The 12,015-nt window shown below is 35.8% G+C and overlaps 1 protein-coding gene across 4 annotated transcripts; it reads right to left on the reverse strand.

Moving 5' to 3' along the window:
- Window positions 1–422: 422 nt before the first annotated feature.
- Window positions 423–7,218, reverse strand: LOC137718312 (long chain base biosynthesis protein 1). 4 transcript variants are annotated; one of them, XM_068457835.2, is made up of 13 exons: window positions 6,213–7,218; window positions 5,584–5,779; window positions 5,369–5,463; window positions 4,646–4,737; window positions 4,192–4,285; window positions 4,030–4,102; window positions 3,807–3,939; window positions 3,082–3,262; window positions 1,857–1,997; window positions 1,655–1,750; window positions 1,302–1,443; window positions 1,011–1,141; window positions 423–924 (listed from the first exon to the last, which is right to left on the reverse strand). In XM_068457835.2, exons 2-13 carry the CDS (start codon window positions 5,687–5,689, stop codon window positions 748–750), a joined length of 1,461 nt encoding a protein of 486 aa, XP_068313936.2. In that variant the 5' UTR covers window positions 5,690–5,779; window positions 6,213–7,218; the 3' UTR covers window positions 423–747. The 4 variants fall into 4 exon arrangements, with proteins under 4 accessions (XP_068313936.2, XP_088554758.1, XP_088554757.1 ...); XM_088698632.1 differs by having other exon boundaries at window positions 4,192–4,277; window positions 6,213–6,407; XM_088698631.1 differs by lacking the exon at window positions 5,369–5,463.
- Between the last annotated feature and the right edge of the window lie 4,797 nt (window positions 7,219–12,015).

The following is a 12,015-nucleotide window of genomic DNA, read 5'->3' on the forward strand; positions in this document are numbered from 1 at the left end:
TTCAAGTTCTTATGTTTCCTCGAATTTTACCCTAACTCTGACTTGAATTTAGGATATAACTAAGCAAGTCCAAGGATATCCGGATTATGATAACATTCCATTCGTATTTGGATAAATGTTACCTTATCACAACACCTTAGCGAACAAATTTAATATGAATACAACACTAAAAGAGCATGTTCATGTTGTAACGTGTGGGTTTACTTGTCGATACTACATTTAGGTTTTGATATCAATTGCGTCGTCCGGTCATATTAAATGTGACGATACATCAATAGTTAATAAAACAAAACAAACACATATTTGACGTTGTAACGGACAAATCATACATACCATGGGATGATGTTCCGAGTGGACAGATTAATTCCTCCAATAATGCGCAGTTAGTGTTGGGGTAAAGTCAATTTTGATGGACAGGCGTGTTAGGATCCGAAATTCATGGTTTACATAAATTTAAGCAACACATCACATTTCATCTACAGTTATTTCCAACAAATCAAATATACACACACTCATGTTATCGACTAAACTTCATGCTAATCTCGTTCACAAGTCAAAACGCAATTATAATTTAATCGTATCAGTATGGCATAAACTATCGACACCCGAATACGCTGCCTTTCTTTGTTAGCCTGCATCACAAAACTGATCAACCATCGAAGGGCTTCGTAAAGATGCTGGACGTGCTCCTGCACCATGATCATGTCCATGTGGATGCGAGAGCGAGAGAATTCTGGGATCCACCAGTCAAATATGATCCTTCAGTACCAGTTCTGCAACGCTTTTCAGTGATGCAGCTGCCTTGAGCAGATCGGATTCTGTATGCCCAGCGGAGACGAACAATCTAATTCCTAATGGAAGACGGCATTTATCAAGTGTTGACTTTTGGGAGGTGACCACGAAAATGGAATGCTCCTTTAACAACTGCAAAACCGCAACCCTTACGGTTAAGAAAGAAGAGTAGCAGAAATTGATTCAGAAAAGTGTAATTAAGATAACCATTTACTTACACTGTCAGCAATATTTTGAAGGAGCTGGAGTTGCAGTTCATTCTTCAAAGAGTCTGCTTTCTCTAGTCTGAGGAAGACAATCGGTGATTCTGGACTGCTCGCAAATGAGAGGCCCCGTATACCTGACAATCCTGCACATCACATCATATTTCTCAATCAAGAGCATCACAATGCAAGGCAGGCGGTAAGTGCTCTGACAAAGTAAAGGAGATACCAAGGAAATTGATCAAGGGATGAGTAAACCACAACACATGGACATATATGCACATGAATAGGAGATCAAGAACACACCCTTCCATAATACGGCAATGTTTTTCTTCAGCTTCGTTATCAGATCAGGGTTTTCCTCGAGGATATCAATAGCAGTAATGGCAGCACTCGCAAGATATGGGGGCAAAGAAGCAGAAAAGACGTAACCAGAGCTACTCAATCGCTGCCAAATACCATATCCAAAATTTATCATTTAGATACCTTTTGAATATTTTTGTTTAATATATGCACGTATATAGAAGTGTTCGTGAGCACATAGTTATAAGAATTTATTAATATAGAAGGATAAGAAAGTGATTTTCTTGTTACAAATTCCATCTGTCAACACAGACATCATATAATAACTTGTTAGTAGTATGTATTCAGTAACCTACTTGGTGATCAGTGACCCTAGCACTTCCAGTGCAGAATCCTCCTTCTGTGGCTAATGCGTGTCCCATTGCAGCAGTAATAATATCTATTTTTTCAACCTGCAAAACCACACCACCAGAAATCACAAACAGGTAATGGATCAATACTCAATAGTTACGAGAGATTGGGAAAAAAAAAAAAAAAAAGAAGGGTTTCTAAAAATACCGGAATCCTACAGTATTCAGTGAGACCTCTTCCGGATTTTCCAAGCACGCCAAACGAGTTACTCTCATCCAATAAAACACGAAACTTATATTTCTCCTTCAATTCAACAATCTTGTCCAAGGGGGCTATTTGGCCAGAATTCTGCAAATTTTATTAAAAGAAGCAAAAAAAGTCATATAATATCAACACGCTAATGACAGCGTTGAAGGCAGAAAAGACAGTTTGCTTTTCTATTTGCCAGTGATTCATGAATTTCATGTAGAGATAGAAGTTTTCCTCAAAACGTAACATGACGCCAAGATTTTATGTAAAACCTTGAAAAAATTACAACCATACCAGGAGGATTGATTTCAAGAACCATCTTCCACCGCTATTAAAAGGGTGAAGGTTTCATAAGCCCTAAGACCTCTAGCGGAGCCAAGGTGGATGCAATGGGATTCATTGACCCCAAAAAAGTTTGTTCGGCCACTATTTTTCTTTTGGTGCAAAGAAGAGAATAAATGGGAAGAGGCATTGCTTTGGTTTTTTGAAGAATAAAGAAAAAGGAAAGGCTGATGACTTTGGTTTTATAATGGGAGAGAAGGCAGAGCCTTTTGTTTTGGCAGCATCCAATATGTATTAAGGCATTTGTAATGCCTTTTGGTTTTGAGCAGCAGCAGAGAGAGAAGACCTGTCTGTCGACAGCTCCAATTTGTGAGCAGAGGAGAGAGATGAGAGCCATACGAGGGAGAGCATTCAGCTCTTCCATTTGAAAAAGAGTGCAGTCGGGTCTACCATTTTGAGAGAGAAGCAGACGCAGAGAGTGAGACAAACATGGGGCACCATTTAGAGAAGGCAGCAGCTGATTGCTTCATTTTTTGCTCTCCCTTGAGCAATCACTTATATTAGTGCTAGAGAAATTTGTTATGTATTTTCGTATCTACTTGTTCTTTGTTTGAGTGAGAGCTATGGGTGTATGTGGGATTTGGGATTTGGGATTTGAGTTTGAAATCTATTTTTAAATGAAAGTATGATCGATTTTTGAAAGCTATTTTATTACCCCATCGCTGTAAATTCCTGGCTTCGCCACTGCGTAAGACCATTAGCTGTGTTAAATTGTGTGTGCTGAAGTATAAGCAACCTATTTTGTGAAAGTGGATGATGCTGGATTGAATCATAAAAGAGTTCACAACATATAAAAATAATAATCAAATAAATTTTGATATTATCGAAGAGAATGGGATACCTGGTATACAGCTTCAACTACAATGTAGCGCCGCAATTTCTTAACTCGCTCACTTTTCTTATTTGAAGTGAGTTCCTCCAGAATTTTCCTTAAATCTTCCATGTCATTGTGCTTGAAATACTTGATTGTACTCCTAGAAAGATGAAGACCATTTTGTATTCCCCAATGGACACCTTCATCTCTAGAAAAATGAAAAAGAAACAGCCTTACATGAATATATGTGAATAGAAATTTTCATGAAATCTTTTTAGCAGCATAAGGTCCATCGATACTAAGGCACAAGATCAAAAGTATAGACTCGTGTAAAAATAGAACGAAAACATACATAGTATTTGAAAAATATGAAAGCAAGAGCTAGCGTATTGAACTCCATGCATATGAATATGAACAAGGTCATACAAACCGTGTGGGAATAAAATTTCACTAAAATTTATTCCATGTCATGCAAATACATCAAACAAAAGAAATACTGTCACAGCTTTACATCAGCAAAAAGGAACAAAAGTAATGAAATAAAGGCAGAAGTAAAACATAACTTTCATGATTACCACTTCGATAATTTCAGAAGTCATTTCATCGTCAATTTGAATCATAATCAAAGATAACTGTTAAACGATCCAAGCATTTTCTTAACGTATAATACATTTGCAATGAAACAAGTTCTACACTGGGAGGAAAAGACTGCAATAATTACGATGATCAAGATTATGCATACTATTACTCACACAACAATAATATCCCCTTTCTTGGCAAATGCTGGAATTGCACTGAACATGGTAGACAGTCCATAAGAATATAGAATTGAGTCCGGAGTTCCCAAGAAGTTTGCTATTCTCGCCTCACAATCAAGGTGGACATCTGATGCAAAACAAAATGAAATGAAATAAATAAATCAATTAAATGTATGAAGAAGAAAAATCAACTTTATTTCAAGTAGGTGAAGAATACCAATTGTTCCATAAAACCCACGAGGACCACATGAACCAACACCATATTTTTCCAATGCAGAGGTACATGACTCCTGAGATGACACTGCTATAAATGCTCCATTTAAGAAAATATACATATAGAAAAATGTATTCAGTGATACTATGAAAAGCTCCGTCTTACAAGTAACTTCTCATGTCCTATCAATCCCAGATAATTTGCTGAAGCAAAGTTCACGACTTCTTTACCATTGATTATTGTATGTGGCCCTGCAGCACTGAATAGATTATACTCATTTAGAACAATGAAGGGACTGGTAAATTTTCACCTTAATACACAAATCATTAAACATCCACTAAAATGATTTTTCCTACACAATATTTGTACGAACACAAAATCTTCCACAATGAGGGAAAAATGACTAAACATAAGTGGAACCATCATTGAACTCCAGGCTAAACATACATAAGATAGGCAGGACCATTTTGTATGGGGAAAACATGCCCCCCTACTAAAGGAACTCGTCTAGCTCTCTCTTCAGGAAAATTAGGGAACTGAACATACGAATCAAAGAATACATTTTGACCAGAAAAACATGGGATCAATTTATGATAAGATTAGAATTAATCTCACGAACCTTTCCAACACTGGGGGTTCATACAGCTTCTCTTCAGTGATAGAAGGAATAAGAGGTTCAGGAACCCATTCCTCACATAGCTCATCTTTTTCCTACATATATCAGATACACCAGCAAAATTCAGTTGAGAAACAAGGACACACCTCAGATACGAATCACAACTCAAGCACATCATACTAAATCATTTAGAAGGAAAGTTAAAATGTGACAAGCACTATACACGCACAGAGGTATCATTACATTTCCATTCACCGAGTAAACTTGTCAAATCTGTAAATCGCATATTTTTCATATAAATAGGGAGTCCAATCTAGTCATAACAATGCCTTGGAATTTCCCTCACTAGTTAAGGTACTAAGAAACCGTGACAGATCATTTGAAAAAAAAAAATTGATGGAAAATAAAAATGAGGCATGCATGCAAACTGGATGTTTAGTAGTTAGGCTCCACTTACCATGAAAGAGTAACCAGAGAGAAGTTTACTGTTACATTTACTGTTATATAACATAGAAGATTGCAAAAGAAAACAAAGATTTTGGGTTTAAGCCTCAGATGCTCTCCGTAAGGCGTTAACTATACAGGGAAAAGGAGTCTAAGACTAGATAAACCTAATCAATAGAGATGGACATATTATCTCAAAGAGTACTAAATAATAGTATCATCTATCAGAGAGAGTCCTATTCAAGGAGACAAAGGGTTAGGGTTGCAATCTGTAACACAAACCTGCTCTGTTAAAGGCCGCCTAGGCGGTCTGTAACTGTTCTGGGAAAATAAATAAACGATGACTAAGAAAAGCAGAACTTCTACAAATAAATGTCCTGCAATAAAAAGGTTAAACAAAACTTTATTAACACAAACATTACTTTTCGATAGTAAGCAATAATAGCCATAAAAGGGAGACAAACAATAGAGGCAGTAATAAGGATCCGGTGAGCTACCGCCAATTGGAAATCCGAAAATAACAGCTCGAGAAGAGGGAGCATCTAAAGTTGCCGTCACCCAATCTACAGTAGCATTCACTATGTTCAGAATACTTGATGACATTTTACTCGATATCTCGATTCAATTCACAAATGGGCCTCAAACATCACTTGTCTAGAAACTAAAGCACTTCCATCATCGAGACCAAGTTCGCTGCACATAAATACCGATTATTCACCAATTACTAATCCAGTAACAAAAATTTACAATGTTATGAACTAAAACCCTTCCAAGTTTTCCTAATGAGCTAAAACTAGCATTAGCAGAATTGAAAGTTCAAAACTCCGCAAAAAATCAAATTTACATATAAATATATTTTCTTTATCATCGTCCACGGAATTGCCAGAAACACGGTGATCAATTAGATCCAACAGCCAACAAAACCCTAAAGTCGCCTCCTAAAATAAATAAACCAGAAATTCGGGGCCTTTTCGGTTCGCAATTCTAAACAATTCTCAAAACTGTGAGCTGTGTTCTGATTAATATAAATATCATTCGCGTAATCTATATATATATATATATATATATATGTGCGTGTGTGTAAATCAATGGACGGAGACAGTGAGGAGATGCGTGAGATTAGTACCTGACGATGATTGAGAGCGGGTGAGACGGCAGAGGTGGTGACAGTTGCGACGACGGAGCAACGGAAGACGAGGATCGGATGTGGTTCTTCTTCCTCTTCCTCCGCTTCTCTTTCTCTCTCAGATTCAGATGAAAATTAGTGGCACGGGGGTCAACCGAGTTGATTATTCGTTTGCCAGACAATATTTTTTGTGTTTTTATTTTTCGTCGTTGGTATTTTTGTAGGGACCGTTTGGCGCGTACAAGGACAGAAAAAGAATAAAATATATTAAAGGTTGACGATGCCCCACTAATCTCATGATTTAAATTTGTAAATCATTGTATTAGCAGGCATCTAACACTTTAACTACCGGTAGCCATAAGTATATATTTACGTAGAAATTTATAAATTAGCCTGCTGCAAGAACTGCTGGTAGTGAAACTCAAATATCAGTGAAGCGACACATAAAGCAGGGACCTTATAAATTGAATCAACCCTCATTGGTACCTTGTCACGTCTCTTAGGTACCATTTAGTACGTGGGATGAGACGCAACGTAGTGGGACGAGACACACTAGTCCCACGTTTGGTGCGCCAATTTGCCCACGAAACACAAAATTATAACTTTTTGAACAACAATACCCCTCCTCTTTTTCATTAATTTCACTTTGAAAATTAATCAAAATTCCAGAGATCTCTTCATTTATGCACAATTAGCATAAAATATTCATTAAAAATCAAAATTTACCTCAACAGATAAACTCAAAAACTGAGTTCTCTTGTTTTTTCTATGATATCAAGCTTCTTTGATGGCACTTCAAATTTTCTGGGAAACTGAGTGACAATAATCCAACAAAAAGCAACTTTCTTTGCGTTTGATTTCTATATTCAAAGAAGAAAAACAGCAAAACGAAGAAACCCAAATCGGATAAAAGGTTCCTGAGAAAGCCTAAGAGAGGAAATTTTATGGGGAAACAAACAGAAAGAACAGAAGGGTACCAAGGAAAGCCTGTGAAAGGACAAGAGTTATGAGAGGAAGTGGAGGAAGAAGAGGAAGAGATGGAAACCGGTAATGGGTAATCTGCGAAGGGTACAATTGTCATTTAATCATTTGTTCTATTCCAGCCTGAGCGTACATTAAACGTAGCTTGGAACCTCCGTTTCGTTCCTTTCCGTTCAGTCCCATCTGCGTACCAAACGGTACCTTAGTGAACAAATCCCACAAAACATAGTTTTGTTCTATCAACATTGCACTAACACTTAATATTCCTAACAAAACCTTAAAACCTAATGCTAGGCTTTTCCCAATGCAATGGGAGCTGGATGTGTGATTGGAAGTGAGAGTGCAGCTTTATATCAAAACTCGTGGATCCACTTACCGACTTTATCTACGTCTTGACGCAGTTAATAATAATACGCGACGATGTAACTATAATTGCTGTAAAAATATCTCCAGTGGGCTGTTATCGACTAGGGGCTTTTCTTGATTGGTTGGATTTGCAGTATGAGGGATGGGCCTCCATTGCACCAAAACTAATTGACCCAATAGCATAGGCCGAGCTAAGATGATAAGAAGCCTGAACTAGATTTCTTCTCGGCCTAAAATATACAACTTTTGCCTAGGCCCATTGCACCAGTGAAAACAATTGACTTTGGAAAGGATTAGGATTCTCTCTCCTTCTCTTTCCATCTCCCTTCATCCTTTTTTCTCACATTCTCTATTTTGTCTTTCTTTTTCTATAAAAAAAAATTAATATAAGATATTGACGTGATTTAACCGTGACCATATAAATAGAAGGGGAAGGAAAGGAAGAAAAAAAAAAGAGAGGAGAGAATCCTACTTCCTTTGAAAAACCATGACATGAAGATATGGCAAGAAAAAAGATCACAATTCTTAGTGATATTGGGAAATGGGAAATCGAACTCTTCACTTATATATTCATAAATTATTGAGCTATAATATTTTTGTTAAAAGTATTAATCACCCATCAAAAAAAGATTTTGTATGTGCTTATCAGGTAGTTGAACTAATCTTTATCTTGTCAATCAGGTTTACGGTGGAACTTCAACATTTTTCGTCTTTTACAAGATTAGATTTCTATTACCTTTACAAGTTAGAGCACAACTCTTGTTGAAGAATACGTAGATCTCAAATCGCAGATTGATATAATGACATGTAATTATACTTAACTGTTCTATTTCTAACACACCAAGCTTTTTTTGTGATAAAATTTTTACCCTTGTCATGATGTGCTTGTAAAAATACAAATGAAAAGATAATATTAGTATAATTACTAGTAAATTACTGATTTATCTTTTCTAAACTCCGACTGTCTGACACATCCTAGCTGTGCAATTTTTACATATCCAAGCAAAAAAGTAATCAAATTGCATCCTAGCTAATTGACCCAATAGCATAGGCCGAGCTAAGATGATAAAAGCCTGAACTAGATTTCTTCTTGGTCTAAAATATACAACTTTACTTGTCTCTGCCTCCTCTCCCCATGCCTTGGCCCATGGCACCAGTGAAAACAATTGACTTTGGAAAACTACGGCATGAAGAGATGGCAAGAAAAAGGACCACAATTCCTAGTGATATTGTGAAATTGGAAAACGAACTCTGCACTTAAATGTTCGTAATTTATTAAGCTACAAGTCTTTTGTTGAGAGTATTAATCACACATCGAACAAAGATCTTATATGTGTTTATAAGGTAATTGAGTTAATCTTCGTTTTTTACAAGATTAGATTTCTATTGCCTTATAAGTTAGAGCACAACTATGGTTGAAGAATACGAAGATATCAAATCGCAAATTGATTGAATGACATGTACTTATACTCAGCGGTTCTATTTCTAATTGCACCAAGCTCTTTTTGTGATAAAATATTTACCCTTGTCGTGATGTGCTTATAATAAATACAAATGAAAATATAGTATCAGTATAATTAGTAATAAATTACTGATCTATCTTTCTAAACTCTGACACATTCTAACTATGCAATTTTAACATATCCAAGCAAAAAAGTAATCAAATTGCATCACCAATCATTAACATTTTAACGTGAATGGATACCAGTGAAGAGGATTTGCCCACAACCCCAAAACCCACCTAAAAAAAAAGATGCATAGTGCCATCCATTAACCATTTCTAACTAAGACCAAACTTTGATGGAAAGCTAATGATGAAAAATTTGCAAAACTCCACATGCTTTGTCTCCTCCTCCACTCCCAAATGCCCTTTCTCTCTTTTTCTTTTTTTTTTTTCTCTTTTTTTTTTTTTTTTTTTTACAACTTAAAGGGCATGAAATTGCAGGTTTTATCCAAGACAAAATATGATGGGATTGCAAAGCACAATTAGGATTTGGATATTCACTTTGAGAAGACAAGAGGGCCACACTAATAATTGTGCTATGTATGAAACCATAATTCAACTACTAATGTACATAATCTCACTGTTTAGCAACTAAGAAGTGACTGATTAGACTGCGTAAGATAGTCCAAAATCAGGATAATTATTGGGGTTAATGATTTTGTAAATTAAGAGAGGACTCGGAGGAGGATTGGTTGTGACTTGTGAGGATGAAGAAAAATAGGGAGATTGGGATAAAAAGAAAGGATTGGGAATACTATGTGATGTAAAGGTGGTGGAAGCATGTGATGCAAAGCTCCCACATCCACATGGTAGAAAGCACACGAATATAAAGGTGAGGGGGTGAGAGGGACACACAGTAAAATTAGGCTGCTGCAACCTATGAAGCATATGGATGAAAAATAAAGGGATTTTATCACAGATAATTTCTAATATTAACCTACACTATTAATATGTTTTTTAAAATTGAAATTCAATCAATGTAGTTTCTAAAAATAGATGTTGCAAATCAATGTCGTCACAAGATTTACGGGTGTTATCACAAATGATTCTTGAAATTGACCCACACTATCAAGATGGTTCATGAAATTGAAAATCAATCAATGTAGTCCTTGAAAATAAGTATCGCAAATCAATATGGTCATTCTGTCACAATTTTATCAAAAATTTGGTTATGTGCTAATGTGGTTTTAATAATTTAATAATTAATTAAAAAAGTTGTCAAAACACCTTTTTGCACAATGAAATCATCTCAAGGCAAAGCTTGCTATTCTTCTTGTCACCAAGATCTCCCGGGAAGTGCCCATTAAACGTATTTTTAATTTAATTAGACTTGTAGGACCCATTTATATGTCACATAAACATATAACATAATTTTTTACAAAATTATGATGGAAGAACCACATTGACTTGAAACACTTATTTCTACGACTACATTGATTGATTTTCAATTTCAGGGATTATTTTGATGGAGTGGGTCAATTTCAAGGACCATTTGTGATAAATAAAAAATAAAAACTTATGGGGCTCATTTATGTGCCACATCAGCACATAACAAATTTTTTTACTGAATTGTCACAGAATAATCACATTGATTTGCAACACCTATTTTCAGGGATTATATTGATCGATTTTCAATTTTAGATATCATCTTAATTGTGTGAGTCAATTTTAGGAACAATTTGTGTGAAAATAAAAAAAAATGTTAAAAATTATTGAAATAATTAAAGAATGCATTTAGTTTTCTCCAACCATGTGGCTGGCCAATTTCAGTTCATTCATTTCTCTCATATCTGTAGAGAGGCGAATTTTATTGTTGATACTCTTGCGATCGTTGGTCAAAATGCTTATGGTGCTTTTAGGTGGTTGCAGTCTCCGGAGAAAGCTGAGTTAGCTTGCCATGGAGATTGCTTGTCTTAATGGTGCTTTTCGTTGTAATTTTGTTTTCTTATGATGGTTCAAGAGTGTTGGAGTTTCGTGGATTGATACAAGCCGTAGATGTTGGTGACTCATTGCTAAAAGGTTCAACATCTTTTATGATAAAACCTTACGCTTGAAAACTGGTTTGGTCTATCCGACCAGTAAAATAAATCAATGTAGGTCCGTTGCATAACAACGAAAAGCTAGCTAGTGTTGGAAACTTTATTTTGATGGGGATGCATGTTAGGTGCCTTGTTTAAATGCAAGTAACACATCATGTTTCATCCACAGAGTCATTTCCATATTGGCAGGTGAGTTGAGTTCTTGTTACCTCAAATTCCTGGTTTAGCACTCAAAATATCATTATCCATCAAAGTAAAGTTGTTTAGACTTCAAATTCGTTAGAGTGAGGTAATTAAGCTACCTTAATCCATATTTTTCGATGTTGATTAAGATCATCTTCTAGGTAGGAATATTGAGATTAAGATCACCACAGTTAATCAACAAACTGTACTAGTGGGACCTTGTTCTAGTTGCTTGGTCTGCATCCAAACCCAACGGTCGAATTCAGAAAATTGAATAGTTGGGAAGTTAGGTTTGGAACAGATAGAGGAAACTTCAAACTTGTGTGTTGTGATGATCATTTTATTTTATTTTATTATTTTCCCCTTCTTGCCTTCATTCTCACTAAAGGAGAAGTTGTGGAACTGCAGAAACAACTGCTTTTGCTTAACTTGCAGTCTACCACTTCAGAAAAAAGCACCAACGCTGCTGCTACAAAGTGCTGAATTAGGTGATCCCGTAAAAAAACGCTTCTACGATTCGGTAGTACTTTTGAGTTAGTAAGAAACGCTTTTGATTGTATGAAATTGTTTTTGGTAATTTCAAAAATAGTCTAAAAGATAAAGAAATGTACCTACACCGATCACAATCGTGACATCCCGATTAATAATACAGAATACTGTTTTAGTAAAAATATTTGTCTACATTATGAGGGCGAGTTTTGTCGCAACGGAAAAGCTATTCCTTTATGAT

The sequence above is a fragment of the Pyrus communis genome, chromosome 8 (assembly GCF_041283825.1).
Source record: "Pyrus communis isolate YQ-2024b chromosome 8, ASM4128382v1, whole genome shotgun sequence".
NCBI classification, from domain to species: domain Eukaryota; kingdom Viridiplantae; phylum Streptophyta; class Magnoliopsida; order Rosales; family Rosaceae; genus Pyrus; species Pyrus communis.